This window comes from Solanum dulcamara, chromosome 5 (assembly GCF_947179165.1).
Source record: "Solanum dulcamara chromosome 5, daSolDulc1.2, whole genome shotgun sequence".
Lineage (NCBI taxonomy): Eukaryota > Viridiplantae > Streptophyta > Magnoliopsida > Solanales > Solanaceae > Solanum > Solanum dulcamara.
The window spans coordinates 63,493,320-63,518,031 of record NC_077241.1 but is presented as its reverse complement, the minus strand read 5'-3'; the positions used below and the strand labels follow the sequence as shown (position 1 = coordinate 63,518,031).

General features: G+C 33.8%; 1 protein-coding gene across 1 annotated transcript; it reads left to right on the top strand.

Annotated features, from left to right (window-relative positions):
* The first annotated feature begins 17,440 nt into the window (after positions 1-17,440).
* LOC129889316 (ankyrin repeat-containing protein At5g02620-like) lies at positions 17,441-24,096 on the top strand. Its single transcript, XM_055964571.1, has 3 exons — positions 17,441-18,402; positions 21,993-22,414; positions 23,001-24,096. Exons 1-3 carry the CDS (start codon positions 17,949-17,951, stop codon positions 23,961-23,963), a joined length of 1,839 nt encoding a protein of 612 aa, XP_055820546.1. The 5' UTR covers positions 17,441-17,948; the 3' UTR covers positions 23,964-24,096.
* Positions 24,097-24,712: the final 616 nt, after the last annotated feature.

The window sequence follows — 24,712 nt, the reverse complement described above, 5'->3', positions numbered from 1 at the left end:
TATGACACACTGTACTCAATTCAGTTTTCAAGTTTTCTGTCACGATCCAAAAACCGAGGCCATGATGGCGCACATTTCAAAACTCAATTTGATGTGTAAGTTGAATAATAAATCACATACGAGACTCTCAAAGGGGAAGTCATGCCACAAATGAAAAGAAAAGAAAAGAAGTATAACGAAGAATTTCACATAATCTGGTGTCATAAGTATAAAGAACATCTAATACAACTTTTGAGTATGAAGTACATCACGAGTCTCTGAATAAAAATAAAGATTGAAATAGAAGATGCAACTAATGGTGATCCGAAATACGGGATCTCACCACCAATCCAAATAAACTTCCGCAGTAGAGGTGATCAACCGCCACGAGGATTACCCAAATTAGAATTTGTAGCAAAAGTGACACAGAAGTAGGGGTGAGTATAATCCACATGTACTCAGTACGTTTGACTGGCTGAGGATAAGGAATTAATCAAACTTATAAAATAAGCTAAGGATCGCTTCCACCGTAGAAAAGTCTCACTCCAGCATCGGTGTCGTCAATTTATAAAGAATGGCTTGAGTAAAGTAAACAAATATAATTAGAACAATTCCGCATATCATCAGACAAGTCAAAAACTCAAAGATAAATGCAATGCAATGTGATGATTCAATGATGTAGTGGTGCGGTGGAATTAAAATTGTCGCATAACCTGTCATATACACCTTGTCGAGCTAAGGCTTCCAGACAAGGACCCATGAGGGACTCGTAGTCCATATACTAAGTGCTTGTTTGGTTTAATTTATTTTAAGCAGCTTATAAGTTACTTTAGATAAGTTAAGCCAAATAGACTCAATTATTTTTTGGACTTATTTTAAGCACAAAATGGATTTAAGTTGGCCAGTCAAACACTCAAAAAAGCTGAAAATAACTTATAAGCCAATCCAAATGGGCTCTAAATCATAATCTCAATATCTCATCAACTTTCCACCTAGCTCATTGTCAAGGATATAAAAGAGTGTCTCATTTTCTTTATCAAAAGAATTTCCATGTTTCTCAACTTCTCAAGAACCATGATATGATGAATGAGGATGAATGCATCATAACACATATAACATGGAGGAAACAATCAACTCAACATGTATCAGAAGGTTTAAAGTTTGCAAAACTCAACCAAATCATGTTATACACCTTCATATGGAAAATAGTGGGAAAAAGTTCATTTAAAATAAGTGTTCACCCATTTGAAAAGCATTTCATTTACTCAAAATTTGATCTAGACCCCAACTCAATCCCTCACTCGGACATTAAAATCAATTAGTGTTACAAGATTCTCTCATAGGCAATTCATGAATCGCATGCTTCCAAAACACATATATTAACAAATAAGGCCCCCACACGAACTAAACCGCACAAATAAGCCCCCACATAGGCAACATATTAAAATCAAGCCACCCCCCACGAGCATCATAATATAATCAAGCCCCACACAAATATTATAATATAATCAACAATCCCAATTCATATTACGATCACATCCGAAAGCCTATGACATAAGAATGATCAATTATTCAATCTCAGTCTCAAAGAAGGATAACCAAACTCTCCTCTAAGACCAAAAACTTTACTCAAACACTCTACAGATCTTTAACCTGAAATACCAATTCTGAAACAATCTAAAACTATCAAAAATAAAAAGAATTTATCAAAAGGAGTTCAACGATACCCGTATTGTAAGATTTAAGAATTGAGGTCAAAATTGTCTAAAAATTACCTCAAAAATGAAGAGGATAATACTGAAATTTTACTTGAAAATCAGGTTCTACACATCAAGAGAAGTTCGTGGTAGAAATTCATTAAAATCGAGTTCGAAATCATGAAATTACTAATTTTAAAATTTGGGAGAACAACACAAAATACATATTGAAATCTTGATTTTGAAATATTTTTGGAAGATGAAATCATTAGGAAATGATTTAGAAATGATAAACAGACTTACTCAAATGAATTTCCTCAAAAGATTGCTTCAAAAATCACCTCTCCTAAGATCCAATTGAGTAACAATGGTGGAAATGAGAAAAAGAAGGAATAAACCCAAAAAATAGGCTATTTTCAAGCAAAAAGGGCCTGTTGACCGTGTTGACCGTGGTGACCTTGCACCAGCACTCTACAAAACATGTTGTTGACCCTTAGAATTCATCCAAAACCCTACAAACATGAAGCAAGTGAAAATTGATCATAAAATATATTTCGGAGTCAATGGGATCATCAAATTTCCAAAAAAAAGTTGTTATGATAAAAATACCCCCACGGACCTCTCTTAGGCCTAAAACTTAAGTTTTAGCCTAAACACTCAAAATGAATTCCAAGGTCTCGGGGCTCTTACCAACTACCATACTAGATCAAACTCGATATTTTATATACAACGAAACTAACAAATTTATCATTCGACGTTTGGATCTTATAATGTAATCAAAGTCAACTATCTCATAAAAATTTAACTCGAAATCACCAAAATCTCTCTTGATCACATTGGGGACCACATAAACCATTTTTAAAATACAAACAAAGCATGAAACCTCTAAGGTAAAGGGAAAAATGGCTATTTCACATGAAAAAGTAATTTCTCAAGAATTTGGACATTACATTTGCAATACATGAGTAAATAAATTATCTCCCAAATTACTTTCCCTCCATTATTGAACAACTTCAATGCTTAATCCAAATCTCAAATTATTTTCTCAATAATATATATATATATATATATATATATATATATATATATATATATATATATATATATATATATATATATATATATGTATATATATTACACATAAACTTATCTAGTTTCCAACAAGTAAGGGAATATGGTGGCTCCTTTATTGGAAGAAGAAAATGTCTTTTTGAAGGAAAAGAAACGTGCTGCCTTTAGGAAAAATGGCACGAAAATAGTGGGAAAAAAAGAATTTTGGTCCTAATTTTGGTCATATATATATATAATGACATGCTCCTGTCGTTATGGATAAGCCAATTGGGAAGAAATTTGGGCCTGAACACTTTTGAGTAGAAACTTAGTAATTTTGAGCTTAGTCAAGACTTGGACGAAATCTGAGTCAAGTGAGGTTTGGGATTGTTCGATAATGGATGGAGGATTTAATTTTAAATTCAATCATTTGAGATGATAGCAGAGAAATTAAAGAGTCGTTACGGCTTTATAGAATCAAACTTGGGTGAGTAGAACTCCTGTAATTAATCTTGGTGTGAATGGTTAATTTTAGAATGTCATGATTTGATGGTGTATTAAGAAATGGGATTTGAGATGCGAGTTACAAGTTTCTATCTCCGTACAACCCGCCACGATGGGATTATTCCCTTTATGGAGGGGCCGCCATGGCTGGATAAGTAGGCACCTTGGTGGGATAGTTGTGGACTTAAGTCAGAAAAGTCCCAATATCATTTTTATTTCTCCCACTTCATTCTTGAGAGACCAGAAGTGACCTAGGGCTATTTTCCTTTATTTTTTCACTGATTTCTTCTTCAAAGGTAATTTAATCATTTCTCTAACTAGTAATTTGATTCCTAGACCTTAGAATCTATGAGAATTCTCTTAAAGAAAGGTTTTGACTTGAAATTAATGGTAGAAAAAGACCTAGTTGGGGGAGATGATCATGAAAGTGGCCAAGGGTTAGCATTTTGATATAATCCCGGTATTGTAGGCCATTGTTCTTTGATTCTTTGTATTTCTTGATTGTGTTTAGACCAAGAATGAGCCAAGACTTTAGATAAAGAGTTTCCAAGGCTTGTTTCAAGGTACGTGATGATTTATTTCTTGTCTGTATTATATGTGACTATGAAAGAATGTAATGAACTTGATGAAATGACTATTGTGATCAATTACATGAAATGAACCGGATACTTGATTGTGCAAGTTTATGATCTATTCATTATTAATTGTGATTATGTTTGTTGTAAAGGGTTCCCCGCCGGTACATATTAGATTAGGGTGTCACATCGACACATAATTAGATTGGGTACCACGTCAGTATAGATTGTATCAGGTACCACGCCAATATGTATTGAATTTGATGTCACACCGACACATATTTGATCGGGTATTACGCCGATATGAACTAATAATATGGGTATGGATTGAGAGGATCATTGTTGACTATTATATTTGAGATCGATACTGTGAAACTGTTTATTACCCATAAAATGGTAATTGGTAATGTTTTTTTTGTATATGCTTGTCTCTACTATGTTGTGGTTACTTGTGTACATTGCATTTATTAAACTGACCGCGTAATCCTACCAGTACATTGTTATTCTATGTATTGATATTGCACTTGGTCTTTCTGTGTTGAGTACAAGGAATTTTCAGGAGGCTACTGACAGACCTCAGTTAGGAGATCAGTGATTGCAGAATTCAAGGGTGAGCCAACTCTTTCAAGCTACCGCAAATTTTTCTCCGTCTTAGTCCTTTTCCTTCGGACTTAAACTAATTCTAGACTTTATTTTATATGTTGTTTTTTGGGGTTGCATCTAGAGTTTTGGTATAATGACTTTCAGGTTGTAGGGGTTAATTTTTATACGTTAATATTTTCTGTTGATTAATTTTTTGGTTTATGGGAACTCAGTCTAAACTATTATTAAAAATTGCTTCCACATCTTTAAATGTCTATTTTTGTGTTAGAAAGCTAATTTGGGGTATAGTTTTGGTTCTCCCACCAGAGAGTTAGTATGAGTGTCAATCATGGCCCAATTTGGTTTGTGATAAAATTGGTATCAGAGCCTTAGATTTGTTGATCTCGTTGTATCAAAATGAATCTAGTAGAGTCTTACAAAGCAGTACAAAGACGTCTGTAATTTTCTTTGAAAAGCTATAGGACTTTAGGATTTGGTGCTATAACTTCGTGCTATAACTTGATTCCAATTGGTATTTGGTTATCCAAATTGGTATCTAATATCTTTCACTATCTTGTCCACAGATGGTTAACATACGATATAACATTATCTGGCCTGTTTCTCTCATTAATGAGCAAGAGAAGAAGCCAACAGTGTGAGGAGGTAACTAAGGCAGGTTAAAGGCCCCTCCCGCACCCTAGGAAGTGGTAGAGGAGAATGTAGATGTTGTGGTTGAAGAGAATTCAGAGACTGAGGCTATAGGAATTCCCCCTTAGTGGGTTGTTCAGCTCTGGAGCCATTCTCACGGAGCCCCTTACTGAAGCTCTAGTCATTCGTCCTATTATTGTTGTAGTCACTCAGATAGATGGAGCATTGGACACTAATGCCTTCTTCGGTCTTGTTTTGGGCCCAGTGATGACTGGCAATGAGCATGAGATGTTGACTAAGTTTTTAAAGTTAAAGCCTCTAGTGTTTTAGGGTTCTGAGAGTGAGGATGCCTACGAATTTATCCTAGACTACTATGAGAGACATCATAAGTTGGGCATCGTACACCAGTATGAAGTTGAGTTTGTGACCTTTCAGCTTCATGGTGAGGCTAAGAAGTGGTGGAGAGACTTTGTGAAATGTCGATCGCCAATTTTTCATCCACTCACTTGGGTTCAGTTCTATGCCCTATTTTTGGAGAAGTTTGTGCCCAGGACCCTGAGATATCATAAGAAAGATGAGCTTATAGATCTTGAGCAGGGTAGCATGACCGTAGCACTTATGAGGCTAAGTTTCATACCTTGTCCAGATATGCTATGCAATTGATAACTATAGAGGAGGAGAGGATCCGTTTGTTCGTCAAGGGACTGAACCCCAAGTTATAGGTATTGTGTATTCACATGATCTCTGCAGGTAGGAGTTTTAATGAAGTGACATACTTTGTGAAGAAAGTAGAAGGAGTTCGATGAGATGGACAGGTCAAAGCTTTGGCTAAGAAGACCAAGAGTACAGGTAACTTCAATGGGTCTTACTCCAGGGGTTCAAGTAGGCCGACATTTGCAGCCCAGCCAATTCAGTCATCCATGCCCACTTCTACAGGTGGTTACTCAGGGACTCCACAACAGAATACCACTCAGAATGGTCCAGGAGATTCTTTCACATCAAGCAGCAGGTTGTCCCTTGACCACAATTGCTATAATTACGGGGAACTAGGACACATGAGGAGAAATTTTCCCCACCCTCGTATAAATGATCCAGCGCAATAGAAGACCAGTGCAATGGTACCAATAGGTGGAGGTAATAATAGTAGAGAACGTCCATAAAGTGGGAGAAGAGGAAATCAAAGAGTTCGTAGAGGTTGGGGAAATGGAAATACTGGTAGAGAAGCAGTGCATCCAAGTAGAGAGGTTGCCCATTAGGATGATAGGGCACAGTTTTATGCCTTTTCGGGTAGGACAGATGCTGAGGCATCTGATGTGGTGATCACAGGTACTATTCTTGAATGTGAACGGATAGCTACTGTCTTGTTTGATCTAGGTTCTTCTTACTCTTATGTTTTAATATATTTTCCCTTCAGTTTTGATGTGGTTTGTTACATGTTTGATGCCCCCATCCATGTTTCTACCCTATTTGGATAGTCTATTGTAGTCACTCATGCCTATCGTGCTTGTTCAATTCTATTTATGGGTTTTTATACTTGGGTTGATTTGGTGATTTTGGATATGAATGATTTTGATGTGATCTTAGGCATGACTTGGTTGTCCCCCTATTATATTGTACTGATTTATAATGCTAAGGTTGTGACTCTAAAGATCCCGAGTAGGAAAATATTAGAGTGGGAAGGGGTGTACAAGCCTAAGATAGCCAAATCATAGCTTTCATCGGGGAAAGAAAATTGGGGGGGGGGGGTAGGATTGTTTGGCATAGTTAGCTCACATTCGGGATATTGAAGCAGAGTCTCCCTTTATTGAGTTTATTTCTGTAGTATATGAGTTTAAGGAGGTGTTTCCTACTGATTTACCTGGTATGCCTTATATAAATATAGATTTTTGTATTGACTTGGAGCCGGGCACTCGCCCAATCTCTATCCCTCATTATCGCATGGCTCTAACAGAATTAAAGGAGCTTAAGGCTCAAATCCAAGAGCTCCTTGATAAAGGTTTCATTCGCCTCTCCATGGGGTACTCCGATCTTGTTTCATAAGAAGAATGTGCATAGATTATTGGTAGTTTAATAGGATCACCATCCAAAATAAGTACTCGTTACCTCGTATAGATGATCTCTTTGACCAGTTTTAGAGTGCATCAATATTCTCTAAAATTGATCTTAGGAATGGTTACTATCAACTAAATATTAGGCCTGGGGATGTACCTAAAACGACTTTAAAACTTGGTGTGGGCACTTTGAGTTCTTAGTAATGTCGTTTGGGTTGATTAATGCACCTGCAGCCTTCCTGAGTTTGATGAATGTGTTGTTCAAACCGTTCTTAAATTCTTTTGTAATTTTGTTCATAAATGACATTTTGGTCTTCGGAGAGTAAGGAAGAACATGCAGACCATCTTCGTATTATTCTGGATGTCCTGGAAAAATAGAAGTTATATGCAAACTTTTCTAAGTGTGAATTCTAATTGTCTTCAGTGGCTTTTTGGGGTATGTGGTTTCAAAAAAAGGGGTGATGGTAGATACCAAAAAGATTAAAGCAGTCAAGACCTGGGTCCGACCTAGTTATATGACTAAAGTTAGGAGTTTTGTGAGGCTTGCCAACTATTAGAGGCAGTATGTGAAAAGTTTTGCCTCTATTGCTACACACTTGACAAGGTTGACTTATAAGGCGGTACCTTTTGAGTGGACTGACAAATGTGAATAAATCTTCCAAAAGCTCAAGACTCTTCTGACCACGACAGCTATTCTAATATTTTTAGTTAAAGGTAAGGATTCCATTATTTATTGTGATGCTGTGGTGATACAAGACAGGAATGTCATAGCTTATGCCTCGCGGCAGTTGAAGGTTCATTAGAGAAACTACTCGACGCATAACTTGAAGTTGGCAGCGGTAGTATTTACTTTCAAGATCTAGAGACATTATCTGTATAGTGTTAAGTGTGAAGTATTTACTGATCATTGCAATCTACAACATATGTTCACTCAGAATTAGAAAGACTTGAATCTGAGACAGTGAATGTGGATAGAGCTGCTTAAGGATTATGATGTCGCTATTCAGTATCATTCGAGTAAGACTAATATGGTGGCAGATGCATTAAGCTAGAAACCAATGAGTATGTGTAGTCTGGCTTATTTGGGGTATTTCTAAGCGACTCTTGGCTAGGGAGATTCAGGCTTTGGAGACCAAGTTTATGAAGCTAGGTATCTTAGAAAAAGGTCGGGTGCTGGCCAATATTGAGGTTAGGCCCACTTTCATTGAGGATATCAAGGCCAACAGTTTGAGGATGAGAATTTGAATGAGCTTAGAAGGAAGACAATGTCTGGCAAAGTACATGATGCAACTCTTAATTTAGGTGGAGTGTTCAATTTTAGGAGAAGGATTAATGTTCCCAGAGTGGATAACTTGATTTAGAAGGTGTTGATAGAGTCTCATGGTTTGCAGTATTCTATCCATCCGGGTGTTACCAAGATATATCGAGATTTAAAGCGTGTCTACTGGTGGCCTGGCATGAAGAAAGACATAGTCGAGTTTGTGGTTAATTGTCAAAATTGTCAGCAAAACTATGAGCATAAAAGGCCTGCATATTTACTTCAGAGGATGCCCATTCTAGAATGAAAGTGAGAACAAATAGCTATGGATTTTGTGGTGGGTCTTTCTAAGACCTTGGAAAATTTGACTCCATTTGGGTTGAGGTTGAGAGACTGACAAAGTCAGCCCACTTTATTCATGTTAGAGTGGATTATAATTCTCAACAGTTGGCAAAGATCTATGTGAAGAAGATAGTAAGGCTGCACGGGGTGCTCCTTTTTATCATCTCAGACCATGGTGCGCAGTTTACATCAAAGTTTTTGGTAAATTGCATGAGGAGTAGTGCATACACTAAACTCACTTTTAGCACAGCCTTCCATCCACAGACTTATGGGAAATCAGAAAGAACATTTTCAAATGTTGGAAGTATGTTAAGGGCATGCGTAATTGACTTTGGAAGACATTGGGATAAATTCCTAACTTTGTGTGAGTTCTCCTATAACAATAATTACAACTCCAGCATTGACATGACACCATTCGAAGCACTTTATGGGAGGTGATGTAGATCTCCGATAGGGTGGTTTGAGGCTGGAGATGTGAAATCCTTAGGAGTTAATTTGGTAAGAGATGCTTAGGATAAAGTTAGAAGTATCCAAGCTAAGCTTCTAGCAACCCAGAGTCGATAGAAAGAGTATGCATATCCTAAGGTGGGGGACATGACATTTCAGGTAGGTGAACAAGTTCTTCTGAAGGTGTCACCTATAAAGGGTGTGATAAGATTTGTCAAGAAGGGCAAGCTTAGTTCTTTCGAAATTCCTAATTGTGTAAGGCCAATGGCTTATAGGTTGACTCTACCACCTAGCCTATCTGGAATTTACCCAGTGTTCCATGTCTCTATGTTGAATAGGTACCATGGGGATGGAGATTATATCATTAAGCGGGACTCAATCTTGTTTGACAAAGATCTTCAATATGAGGAAGAACCAATTGCAATTCTTGATCGTGATGTCTAAAAGATGAGGACCAAAGAGATTAATTCGGTAAAGGTTCATTGGAAGCATCGTCAGGATGAGGAAGCTACTATTGAAACCGCAAAGGATATGCGGGATAACAATCGCTAATTATTTGATGATTCAGGTACTATTATATTCTTGTTTTAGCCAACTTTCCTATTTTTGATCACTCAGGGACGAGTGATGGGTAAATTGGTATCTATTGTAACGACATGTTCTTGTCGTTATAGATAAGTCAATGGGGAAAGAGTTTGTGCCTGAATACTTCTGAGTAGTAATTTGAAAATTTTGAGCCTAGGCAAGACTAGGATGAAATTTGAGTCAGGTGAGGTATAGGGTGAGCCGGTAATGGATAGGGGATTTAATTATAAATTCGATCATTTGAGTTGATAGCCAAGACATTAAGGAGCCTATATAGCTTTACTGAATTAAATTCGGGTGAGTAGAACTCCTATAATTGATCTTGGGGTGAAAGGTTTATTTTAGAACATCATGGTTTGAGAGCGTGTTGCGAACAGGAAATTAGGGATGCGAGTTATGAGTTTCTATCTTCGTGAAACCCGTCATAGTGGGATTATTCTTGCTATGGCATGACTTTCATGGCAAGATAAGTGGCGTCATGGCAGGACAGTTGCGGACTTGAGTCAGAAAAGTCCCAAAACTATTTTTATTTCCCCTACTTCGTTCTTGAGAGACAAGAAGTGACCTAGGGCTATTTTTCTTCATTTTTCAACCCATTTCTTCGTCAAAGGTAAGTTAATCATTCCTCTAAGTGGTAATTTGATTCATAGACCTTAGAATCTATAAATATTTTCTGAGGGGAATGTCTTGGCTGGATTAATAGTGAAAAAAGCCCTAGTTGGGGGAGATGATTATGAAGTGGCCAAGAGTTAGAATTTTGATATAATCCGGGTATTGTAGGCCATTTTTTAATTGATTTTTTGTATTTCTTGTTAGTTTTTAGACCAAGATTGAGCCAAGACTTTGGATAAAGGGAAAGCTCCAGTTTTTTAAAATTTCCAAGGCTTGTTTCTGTAACAATATGTTTCCGTCATTATGGATAAGCCAATGGAAAAAGAAATTGGGCCATGAAATTTCTGAGTAGTAACTTGAAAAATTTGAGCCTAGACCAGACTTGGATAAAATCTGAGTTAGGTGACGTTTAGGGTAATCTGGTAATGGATGGGCAATGATTTTAATGGTATTTTATATGGAATTGATAACCAAGACACTAAGGAGCTTGTACGACTTTACGAAATTAAATTCGCGTGAGTAAAACTCTTGTAAATGATCGTGACATGAAGGGTTAATTTTAGAACGTCATATTTTGAGGGAATGTTGCAAAATGGGGGCTTGGGACACAAATTTTAATCTTCTATTTCCATGCAACTCGCTGCGGCAGGATTATTCCCGCTATGATGGGGCTGCCATGGGGAGGTAAGTGCCGCCATGGAAGGATAGATGCGGTTTTAAACGGAAAAAGTCCAAAAAATATTATTTTCTGCACTTTCTCATTTTTGGAGAACAAAGGGACGAACTAGGCTATTTCTTTTCATTTTCCACCCATTGTTGCATCAAAGGTAAGTTGAATACTCCCCTACTTTGTAATTTGATATTTAAAACCTAGGTTTTATGGTAAATATCTTAGGGGAGGTTTCTTGGCCTGAATTTAGTGATAAGAATTAGCCCTAGATGGGTGATAGGATCATGAAATTGGTCAATGGTTAGGATTTTGATGTAACTCGGATATTGTAGGCTAATAGTTCTTTGATTTGTGTAATTTCTAGATCGAGAACAAGCCAAAAGATTTCAAAAGGGGAAAGATCCAGCTGTATAGAGTTTTCAAGGTTTGATTTCGAGGTAGGTGATGTTTTTTACATCTCTGTCTATGTTTCATGAGTTGTTACTGTAATTGACAGTATTGTCTGTATGTGTGAGACTAGGGAGGATGTAACAAACTTAATGAAATAAATTTTGAAAGCAGTTGTACGATAAGAACCTGTTACTTAATTGTGCAAGTATGTAAAACAGTCATTGTGATTTTGTGAAGGTGATTTGGTTGTGGTTGATATAAATGTATACCTAGGTATTGAGTTCATGTTCAAAAACATATACATATAGGAATCGGGTGTCATATTTCAACACACACGTACGCCCGCCCGCCCGCCCGCACACATGCACGCACTCCCGCACGCCCGCCCGCCTGCCGACACGCCCGCCTGCCCGCCCACGCGCACACGCACACACGTAGACATGCGCACACACACGGACGTACACCCACACCCACAGACACACACACACATACACACACGCACACGCACGCACGCACACATGCACATATGCACACACATACATGCACACACACATGCGCACACACACCCATACACGCACACACATGCACATACATGCATACCCACACACCCACACACCCACACACACATCCCCCCCACGCGCACGCACACACACGCACGTGCGCGCATACACGCACTCACACACACGCACGAACATACGCACATGCACACACACACACATACACACCCACACATACCCACACCCACACACCCATACTCCCTCCCACACACCCACACCCCCCCACACCCACCCACACATCCACATACACACACATACATATACACACACCCACCCACACACCCACACACACACATACACACCCCACACATACCTACACATCCACACACGCCCACACCCCCTACACACACACATATACACACACACACACACACACACACATATATATATATACATCCACACACGCCCACACCCCTTACACACACACACATACACACACACACACACACACACATATATATATATATATATGTATATATATACCGGATGTCATATTTTAACACAACTATTATTTGGGTGTGGGTCCCATGAGAGGACTATTGTTGACTGTTGTTCAGAATAAAACTGTGCAACTGAATCATGCTTATGAACTTGCTAATTGGTAATGTGTTTCATAGATGTCTGTCTTTACTATTTTATAGTTGCTTGCATATGTTTCACTAACTGGGTAGGCCATGTGATCCTGCTAGTACACCGTTGATTATGTATATTGATATTGCACTTGCTCTTTCCTTGTTAAGTGCAGGGAATCTTCAGACGGCTGCTGATAGACCTCAGTTAGGGGACCACTTACTGCATCAGAATTCAAGGGTGAACTAGCTCTTTCAGGCTGCCATGAGTTCTTATAGGATCTCAGTCCACTCTTTTCAGACTTGGACCTTTTAGACTTTATTTTTATATTGTTGTTTTGGGGTTACATCCCCATACTCTTAGACTTATTTCTTAGAACAGTTTTGGTACATTGACTTTTAAGTTCTAGAGGTTTAACTTCCGCATGTTTGAGTTCCTATTATGCTTGACTTGAATTAAATTTTTGAGTTTATGGGGACTCAGCTTAAAACTTATATAAAAATTGTTGCCACATCTTTTCATGCTTACCTTTGTGTTAGGATGCTAGTTGGGGTGTAATTTTTATTTTTCCATCAGAGGGTTAGTGTGGGTGCCACTCACGACCCGATTTGGGTCGTGACAGTTTTGAGGTAGGTGATGATTTATTTTTCTTCTATGTTTTATGTGCCTTTTAACTGCAATTGATCGTATTGCGTGCATGTATGTGACTAGAAAAAAACATAATGAACTTGATGAAATGACTATTGTGATCAATTGCATGAAATGAACCGGATACTTGATTATGTAAGTTTACTATTTATTCATTGTTAATTATGATAGTGATTGTGATTGTGATTGCGACTGTGACTGTGGTTATTGGATCGGTTACCACATCGGTACATATTGAATTGGGTGTCACGCCGATACATAATTGGATCGTGTACCATGTCAATACGTATTGGATTGAATGTCACACCAACATATATTGGATCGGGTATCACGGCGGTACAAACTAACAGTTTGGATATGGGTTCCATGAGAGGACCATTGTTGACTATTTATTTGAGATTGACACTATAAAATTATTTATTGCTCATGAAATGGTAATTGGTAATGTATTTTTTGTATATGAATGTCTCTACTATGTTTTGGTTACTTGTGTATATTACATTTATTCGATTGACTGTTTAATCCTACCAGTATATTGTTGTTGTGTGTACTGATACTGCACTTGCTCTTTCTTTGTTGATTACATGGAATCTTCAGGCGGCTACTAACAGACCTCAGTTAAGAGATCAATGATTGTAGAATTCAAGGGTGAGCCAGTTCTTTCAGGCTACCGTGGATTCTTCTCTATCTTAGTCTTTTTTCTTCGGACTTAGACTAATTCCAAACTTTATTTTATATATTATTTTTCGGGGTTGCATCCCCTTATCTTAGACCTTAGTTAAGAGTTTTGGTACAACGACTTTCAGGTTCTAAGGGTTAATTTTCGTACGTTAATGTTTTCTATTGATTAATTTTTTGAGTTTATGAAAACTTAGTCTAAACTATTATAAAAACTGTTTCCACATTTTTAAATGTTTATTTCTGTGTTAGAAAGCTAGTTTAGGGTATAGTTTTGGTTCTCACACCGGAGGGTTAGTTTGGGTACCACTCATGACCCAATTTGGATCGTGACACTATCTATATTATATTAAAAACAAATATTGATTGAACTTTTTGTTGTTCATTAAAACACTTTGATTTAGACAAAATAGTCTTTTCACTATTTTGTTTTATATATAAAAATAATATTTAATATTTTTTCTAATATTTAAAAAGAGTCATTCACGTGCATTTTTTATTGTTTCTTTTATAGACTTAGATTATGAAATTAGTAAAAATATTTTGTTATCTAATTAGTAAGAATTCTATTAGGATACTTACTTTCTATGAGATTAAGAGTCTTTTGTAGAAAAGAATTAGATTGTTACTTAGAGTACGAATAAATTAGACTTAACCACTTACGTCATTTAATTGTTTTCACGTTTAGGAGTCCTTTTGTCAGGGTTATATTTATACCATAATTAAAATTATTTTTTTTGGTGGAAAAGGTTTTTTTGTTGGAGGAAAATCCCTTCTATAAAATTTTGCACTTCTATAAGATGAAGATTTTGTTTTTCACAAATACTAAAATAACTTCCACAATTGTTTAGGGGAGATTATTCTTTCAATAGGTTTTGTGTTTTTAATATTAATTTTTTTAATATGTAGATCACTTGATCAAATCATATTAAATATTATACTTCTTTTATTATAATTTTCTATGTCATCTGATTTTTCTTCGTCAATATTTGTAATTATTAGCTTTCGATTAGTATGACATCGTGTTATTTTGATTTCAACACATTTAGCAATTCCAAACTCTCTTTCTTCAAGGATTTTTTTAAAATTTTTTTTTAAAATATTGTAAGTGTTAATGTTTATCTTCACACTTTCAATTATGTCTTTTATGAATTTTGCATTCATATATTCAAAACAAAACACCAATATTATTTTGAAGCTCTAATTATTGAATTTGTTCGGTTATTTATATTCAACTTGGATCTTCTTCTTTTTCTATCTTAGATCTAAGCACATTCTATATATGGACCTAAATAAAATAAAATCTCAAATAATTTGAGACACTTATTTAATTGATTGAAGTTATTGTACTAAATTAAATGGTTGAGTAAGCGAAATTGTAAAACTACTCACATAAAAACTCAATATATAAATCACAATTTTTTAAAATCATGTAACTAAAATTGATGTCAATACCGCTAGAACATATTAACAACAAACTTTAAATTTCTAAATAGAATTGGATTATAGTTGCTTTAGGAAGTACAGATAAGAAAATAATATAAAAGTACAGATTTAAGAATTTCTTATTTAAAGAAAATAACATAATTAGTATACCTTCCAAAAAAAAAAATATTGCAGAATGGATGTTGTAAGAAAGGAAATTTAATATCATTAAAAACATATCTATTTTTTACTTCAATTTTGATACATTGGGTTTTCTCATATATATCTTTTGGTCTTCTTTTCTCTTCTTTTTTTTGTTTTGGAAAACTTGCAATTTTGATGTAGGTTTTTTCTGCATGTGCCTACTTTCACTTATGTGTCAAAAATGTCTTTTAGTGTTTTGGACATAAATTTAATTGAAATTCAAAAGGAAAAAGAAGAATAATAGATTAACAGAAGCAAAACTAACGTATGTTTAAAATGGGGAAAAAGAATTAACACGAGAATAAGTAGAAAACTTATTATTATTTTAATATTTTTAGAGTTAAAAGTCAAAAACATACTTAAATTATCTCACTTTATTGAGCTTTATATTTTAATTATTAAAAATGTGGGTTTCATACCTAAGCTATTTATACCTATACCTAAATTTTTTTAAAAAATCAATATGGACAAACATCCCTTTTCAGCTTTTCTAATATTCATAATTTAACTCAAAAAGTCTTGGATTTCAAATCCTATTCACACCAAACTAAAAACAATAAACAGAGGCTGCTCGTACGAAATTATGTGTCACTTGTTGTTTGACGTCTCAAATTTTTTTGTGGAATATAACAAAACTAATGGACCGCCTTCGAGTCACCAAAAATAAATTTTATTAATGCATAAATGTTGATGCAAGAGGTGAGGTCACATAGATTGTCGTTTTGATTGATAATGATGTCTCCATAGGTGAAATTATGAGGTATTTTCTAAGTAATGGATTAGAGATACTAATGGATTCACATTTATTTCCTACTTAACTTTGTTCAGGAGAAAAGAAAAATTGTAATATATTTAATGTAATCTTACAGATAACTTAAAGAGAATAAAGTTTATGTTGATTTTATTTCTATTTTGAAAAGTAAAAATATTATTTCGATAGATCATTGCCTCAAGTAAAAGTACTTTAAAGTAATTTGATAAAAAAAAAGTAGGAAGAGAAAAAACCATGACAAAAAAAAATTAAAAACAAAGAAAACATGACAAAGTATGTTAAAATGAACAATAACTACAACAAAATAATTAGGTAATTGAAGTACAAAATAAAAATTAAAGAACAAGTGCCTATGTGAATATATACTATTACTGGTATATATGAAAGGAGAAGCTAGACAATGCAATTATATATTTATTAATCTTCTATTCTAATACGTGTTCTCTATTACCTCTTAAATAAGTTGAAATTAGGACATGTCATGTGGAATTATCTCTCCCCAATAAAAATTACTGATTGCTAAAAAAATATTACTCGGTACTCAAACAAAACAAAAACAGAAACCTTAATCATGCTGCTAGAAAGAGTAGATCATTTGTCCTCTTGTCTTAATCATTCGGACCATATCTAATTAATTAATTTTTGAAATTTAACACTTGATTATAAAATAACCTACCAAATTCCTAAAATATATACTTAATTTTGACTAAAAAGGTGCTTTCATCCTTCCCAAACAATAGTTAACTATGTTAATAAGTGATGTAAAATAAATGATACTGACATCACAAATGCGTGATTGTCAATTCTTCTTAGAAGCATATGTTTAATTACGTTGTTATATATAAAATTATTATTACTCCTTTATTTGATCGTTGACTAATTACCTAAGTACTCAACTCAGCTCATTAACATTATCCATATATGATCTATATCACTATTTAACAAGTTATATTTATAATAAATTGACATGTTAAGGGACATCATATAAGAAAAATAAATAATTTAAATTGAGGTTTGAATACGATTGGATCACATGGATATAATTAGTTTAATAAATGAAGGCAGTAAATTTAAATATAAAACATAAATTTATTAAACTTCATTCATTATCCTAAATAAAGTAATAACTATAAGATTAAAAGTTTGTACCAGAACTTCACTAATATAGTTATTTGAACTCAGAAATTAAATTATGTATCGCCATTAAGTAGATTAAAATTACAATCAGATAAAAATATTCAATTATATGTCACATAAAGTAATACACAATCCATATTTATTGTAGTAACTCTCTACACTCCCGACCTACCCAAACAAAATTATTCCAAAGTCTTGACTTTCACCATTTTGCTAGAAGCTGAGACGCCCGCCACACACACTCACATATTATATTGTTTTGATTTTCTATCTGATTTTCGATATCCACAATGGAGCGCTGATTAATTTGAAGTCACACCGCATAGAACCCTATTGGGGGGAAAATCCTCTTACCAATATTTTTCCATACCTAAGGTTGAACTCGAGATCTCTGATTAAGAGAGGAATATTCCTCTATTGCATATATTCACTCTATACAAGTCCCTTAGCTAGGAATCTTCTTGGTTGCTGCAGTTGTGGAAAAACAATGACGTTAATTTTGTATAAATAGTGAGTCCCCCTTGATAAACATAATTTTCCATCACACACTTTTAATAAATCAGAAAAATGGACCGGCGGCTGAATGAAGCAGTTTTCAGGGGAGATGTTGAAGCCATTCAAAAACTCATTGAAGAAGATTCAAACATAGTGAACCAAACCATTGAGGAGTCACTACACACCATATTACACCTAGCAGCTAGATTTGGGCATGTTGAATTGGTCAGGGAGATTGTCAAGTTGTTCCCGGAGATGGTGTCCGCGGAGAACCGGGATTTGGAGACGCCCTTGCATGAAGCATGTAGAGAAGGGAAACTGGAAATTGTGAGAATTTTACTTGAGAATGATCCATGGGTTGCTTACAAGACAAATTTGTGGGATAAGAGTGTACTTTATGTAGCATGTGAGAGAGGGAGGATTGAAGTGGTTAAGCATTTGTTACATAATGTTAACATGTTGTTGATGCGTGAAGTTGATATGTCCACTACTTCACTACATGCTGCAGCTTCATCAGGCCATACAGGTAAAAAAAATTATATTCCGCCGATTTTAAATGTTCAAGCTTCGAGTAAAACTCTCTCTCTATATAACGATGCTATTCCAGTTAGCTCTTGCTCATAAGTATCTTAACTAATCCACCAGACACTTGTTACCTATCTATTAGAGGAGTAGTTAGCTCAAATTTTGAATTTATGAGTGTTGGATTATTTTTTTTTAAAAAATGATTAATTAGCTCTGAATAAAGAAAGCTACTAGGATTCTGTCAAACCCCTTAAACTGATCGACCTCTAGCTTCGTCCCTGCCTGGCTGCCTTCCATTCGCACAAGTACTATGTATGTTACTTTTCTAATTACCAAGAATTACGCAATTACAATAAAATTATGTACAGAGTAGTTTTTTTTTTGTCTCTACTAAAAGTTGAACCTCAGTTTCTCAGGATCTTTACTAACTTGACAGATCATTATGTTTGGTGCAACTAGCTTGGAGATCGTGTTTAATATTGATATTCACACAACTAATACTATAAAATGATAACTGATACTATATTATACAAGGCAAAAAATAAATGGAAAATTTGGTTCGATTAAGGAATGTACAGTCTGAAACAAAAGGAAAAAAGGAAATTTGTTTTGATTAAGAAAGTCGTTAGAGCACAAAAAATAGTAAATTTTGCAAAGTTATGCCATTTTCCTATCAAATTAGACTATAGTGTAAAGAGTTCATCGCAAAAATGATGGCCTTAGCTCTTCAACTTAATTAATAATTTAGGTATATAAATTGTACCCTCTTTTATTCTAGGAAAATTATTACTTATCTCTAATTAATAAGCATAGATAAAAGTTGTTCTTGAACTAAAATCAATTCTTTTATTACTATGACAAATAAAAGATTTTGCTGTAATTATATAATTACCACTATATTATATTTAACGATAATAATATAATAAGGATATTTATAACCAGCCCTTTACATGTCGCTAAAGACTTTAGTAACTCTAGATGCAATAAAACTAATTTAATTATCACTAAATGTTCCTAAGGAATGTAGTGTCGGACAATTATGCCATTCAGAAGAAGTAGCTTCTATAGAAGAAAAATCTGTTACGAGTAAGTGGAGAGGAAAGTAATGAATATTTTTGCTAAAAAATAAAATATATGTTTATTAAATATCTTTTTTATTGTATTGTATAATAAATGGCATGCTGGATTTGAGTATGTGGGGTAATTAATTAAGAGGGAATTGGACTCCTAATTAATGGTGTCGGTAAGAGCAAGTTTCATAGAATAGACAAATGTAGTAGACATATTAAAGTAGATATTATTTTCACAAAAGATGTTTTACAACCATCAAAGTAGAAAAATTCTGACCAAAATGAGAAAATAATTTTCAACATGCCAATAGAGCACGTAAAAAATGATTTTAATTTTTGGACACATCCTCATTCTTATAATTTCGTAATACCTAACTTTATATATGACATGGACTCTTGTGGACAATCTCTTTTTCCAATTATTATTGCGATTTATGTATTCAAGGGATGACAGGATAATATGTACGCCTTCAAGTTATTATTATATTTAATATAACTAAAGAGTAAAGACATGTATATTTACCTACTTAAATTTAATTTTTTTGTTCTTTAACGGTGACACCATATATAGTGGAAAAACTAGTACGTAATATATGTATGTGTGCTAACTTGGATCGTTGCTACTTAATTAACTATTCTCATAACTCAAAATTGTCTAATTAAATCGTGACATCATTTCGGTAAAAGTCCAATTAAAAATACCCGCCAAAACAATGTTAAACTCTTTTAGTTTCATTTTACTTGTTCTTTGTTGCCTTAACATTTTTCTTTAACTTATTTCATTAAATTATTCTTATTAATTATATTTTGAAAATTTAATTCAACTACTATTACATTATATCATTACTTAATAATAATAATAATATTAGTAATATTAAAAGAAAATAATAAATGTCTTTTAATTTATTAAAATAAACAAGTAAAATAAATTATTTGAATATAAAGATCAAATAAATAAAACCGTGAAGTAAGACTAAATGGATGGTATCTATTTTCAAATGTTCAGACGGCCAAAGTCTACGTCTGGGCCAAGTCCTCTTTTCTATATATATATATATAATTTGGGAAATTTGTGCTTTTATTCTATGAAATATTGATAATTTTAATTAGATTCTTGTGATATTCAGTTACATATATAACCTACAATTAATAGAAATGTGCATTTTTATTCATTCTACGTATGAATGTTCACAGAATTAATAAATTTTAATTAAGTTATTTAATTGCCCATTCATGTGTTGTTTTAAATTTGTTCAATTACTTTTTATTTGAGTTTGGGGTGAGACTAGAATAAGCGTACTAAATCGCACTATGGTGATTTATGGAGGTGAAAGTATTGTGAGACATAAGTCTTATGACGTACATTTAGGTGTTGGGCTAGTTTTATGTCAAGAAAAGCCTCTCCTAATTAATATTATAATTGCGAAATAAGTCCTTCAATTAATACCAAAAAACTCAAAATTCAACTTTTTATTAAATTTAAAGAAAAAACTTAAATATATTTTATTCTTAGCCCTAATTTTTACTTTTCTCTTCGTCTTTCACGGGTTAAAGGGGAAAATGACTCAATGTGCAAACTACAAAGCAAAAACGCTTCATTCATTCGTTAACAAAAAAAAAACGCATCATTCTTCATCACTTGTTTTGATTTGATGCTTCTGATTGTAGGTTCCTTCATCGCTTTTTTTTTCCAAGTTAATTTATAATTTCTACTCATTTTTTTTAAAAAAATAAGCATCATTAGGTTTTTGAGATAAGCAGTTGATTATTTTATATAGTCAATTGTTGATTTTGATTAATTTTTAAAGATGAAACAGTTTTGTATATATTTCTGTATATTTTATATTTTATTAAAATTACTATATAGTTTTATATTTTTTATTATACAAATTCATAAATATTAAAAATTTATGTTCACAAAGCTTACACTCAGTGCCTCGATGCTTACTCTTTATCTCTTGACCATGCCTTTTAAAACACTGTTTGAGGGTAATGTAATTTTGAAAATTATCTAAATACTTTCTATATCCTTTTTTAGTTGTCATGATTATTAAAAATGTCAATATAGAAAATAAGTGTCATTTTAAAAAATTAGAACGAATACTTTTTCCATTTCCCCCTTGAGAGTAATTGTTCTTTCGAAAGCAAATAATATTTGATTACATAGCATAAGCCATATAACTAAAGTTTGTATCTATTAAATAGAGATATGGGTAAATTAGTTAAAAAATATTTCTTACTTGTGATTTTTAAAGGGACGTGAAAGAGAAAAACAAGATAATCAAAAAGGGATAGAAAGAGTACAATAGATCTTTTTATAACAGACATTCTATATAATTACATTTCACTTAAACAATCAGGTTTTCTTTTAAACTATTTTTCATATTATGTTATATCATATATTTTTTATAACAACATGTTGCTATAGCAGCGAAAAGACATTTGGACAAAAAACATTTTCATTGGTACAAAACACACCCCTAGTGATCCTTATTTTGTCAAAAAAAACAATTGATTGCAGAAGTAGTGAAGGAATTGGTTAAAGTTCGACCCGATTTTGCTTGGAAAAAGGATGTGTTGATGAATGGTTGCAGTCCATTACATATAGCATGCAGCAAAGGGCACTTAGATATAACAAGAGAATTGCTAAAGATGGATATGGATCTTTCTAGTTTACAAGATAATGAAGGCAGAACTCCACTTCATTCGGCAGTCATTAAAGGAAGAGTGAACATTATTGCTGAGATACTCTCAGTGACTCTTGAATCTGCTGAAATGATTACAAAACATGGTGAGACAATTCTTCATTTGGCTGTCAAGAACAATCACTTTGAAGTCCTCAAGTTCTTGATGGAGTCACTTGATGTTTCAAATCTCATGAATGTTCAAGATACTGATGGAAACACCATTCTACATTTGGCTACTGTTAGGAAACTCACCACTGTAAGTTTTCTTTACCATTTTCTAGGTTAATATTCTTTTATTAACTCGTGGTCGTTTTATTTTTATGTAAATGTGTTTGATTGGACACATAGAATTTAAGAAAAGACTTCTTTACGTTTTTGTGGTTATATGTAATGTTTGAATTTGCGGTTAAAACTTAAAAAAGTAAACTTTCAAAATTAAAATTGTGACACATAAATTGAAACAGAAGAAATAATAACCTTCTGTCATATTAGAAACTAATTGGGTTGAAGGGTAGTGGATCGGGTACAATATTTGAGTTAAGAGGAATGTGGATGGGTCAGTTTAATTTGGTGGGTGTAAAGTTATTGACGTGATCACTTAATCGGAGAAGCAGATATGTCAGCCTTTAATAGAGAATGGCATGAATGGGCACTTTGGGTCACGATGATGACATAAGTGAACACAACTATTAACGAATGACATCTTTGAGTATTTTCCCTTTTAACTTAATAATTATTCATGATTAATGAAATTAGTTTCCTGGATTGCAAAACAGAGTTGCACTAGTTGTATATAAAAAGCTCAAAACTAAGTATACATGACTTGTTAATTCTCTCTTCAGATGATTGTTTATCTACTTAAGCTTGGGGTTGAAGTAAATGCTTTGAACCAAAAAGGATATACAGCATTAGATGTAGTAGAAGCAGATGCAAGTAACTCTGGTGCTCTTGCAATCATTCCAGCATTACAAGAAGCTGGTGCCAAAAGATGTGATCAATTACCACCAAATTTTCAAGACATCCAGCAGGTAGTTGTATCACCAATTTTGGGATCATCATGGACAAGAAGAAAAACTACTAGTTTTCAGTCTCCGTCCTCATCATCTCAACATTCGTATTATAATAACCATCATCAAAGGAAGCACATCAATAATCATCGCGCTACTAGGACAAAAAAAATCAAGCTCCAAAGTGAAGGTCTAAGAAATGCAAGAAAAACGTTAACAGTTGTTGCAGTTCTAATAGCAACTGTGACATTTGCTGCTGGTATTAATCCTCCAGGGGGATTTAATCAACAAACTGGAAAAGCTCTATTGGGTAAAACATCAGCCTTTAAGGTATTTTTGGTATGCAACATTGTGGCACTTTTTCTCTCTCTTGGAATTGTTAATGTCCTTGTTAGTGTTGTCCCATTCAAGAGAAAAACAATGATGAAATTAATGGTGGCAACACACAAAGTAATGTGGATTTCTACAATTTTTATGTCATCAGCTTATATAGCTGCAATATGGTCAATATTGCCACAAGGAAAGGGGGCTCATTGGGTGCTAAGTGAAGTTATGATCATAGGGGGAGGATGCACTATGGTTGTGTTTCTAAGTTTGGGGATTTTGTTAGTGAGACAATGGAAAAGGAAGAGTGATTGGAGAAAAAAAAGAGAGGAACATCATAAGAAGATGAAAGAGGAAAGTCCTAAGAGTAATATAAGTAGAGTTGAAGAAATGAAAGTGGTGAAGAAAGATAGTCATGAAGGTAGTAGCAACTCAGATGTTGATAGCTCAGATCAAGGTTATCATTTGTATTAATTACCTGTATTCATAGATCTATTCTTATTAGTCTAATAAGTAGAAAATAATGTATTAAAGTTATATATATACTATTAGTTTCTAATATGACAGATGCTATTAATGTATTTGTTGAAATATTTTTCATTAATAAAGATTTATATTCTTTGTTTATGTATTCTCCTTGATTGGTGATTACCTTAAAATAATACAGTTAAATTTATAGATGTGGTTGGTAACTTGGTATTATATTTTTTGGAGAGGTGCGAGTAGAAAATATGAATGCATATTTTTTTCCACATAAATTTTATTAATCATAAGCCTTTATATAGGCACATAAACAAACTAGTAGACAACTCTTACCAAGTATTAGACTCTTTCTAAAACTAAGAAGTTGAATATTCTATTAAATCAAATATTAGAGTCTTTCTATAAACTAAACAATGTTAAAGAAAAGTAAGTGGATGTCATAGTAGTGGGACCCACCACCAAATTGATGAGGTGGGGCTCACTAGACAATTTGCAAAACTTACCCTTTTTTTTGGTTATAAATTGTCATTTTCTTACAATTTATTTCGACGCACAGAAATATAGCAATACATACACGGCAATAATTTTTTCTACTATGTTTTTCCTTCTTCTCTCTTATTCTCTTCGCCTTATTTTGCTAAATTTAGTTTATTTTCATAACACTTTATCAGCACGAAGTTCTAATTTTCTTCAGATATATTAACTCCTAAAGCAGGTATATCTACTGAAATTTTTTATTT

Coding starts and splice junctions, on each gene's coding strand:
- LOC129889316 (XM_055964571.1), top strand. CDS start 17,949: ATGGACCGGCGGCTGAATGAAGCAGTTTTCAGGGGAGATGTTGAAGCC. Junction 18,403..21,992: donor AGCTTCATCAGGCCATACAG/GTAAAAAAAATT, acceptor AATTGATTGCAG/AAGTAGTGAAGGAATTGGTT. Junction 22,415..23,000: donor CTGTTAGGAAACTCACCACT/GTAAGTTTTCTT, acceptor TTCTCTCTTCAG/ATGATTGTTTATCTACTTAA.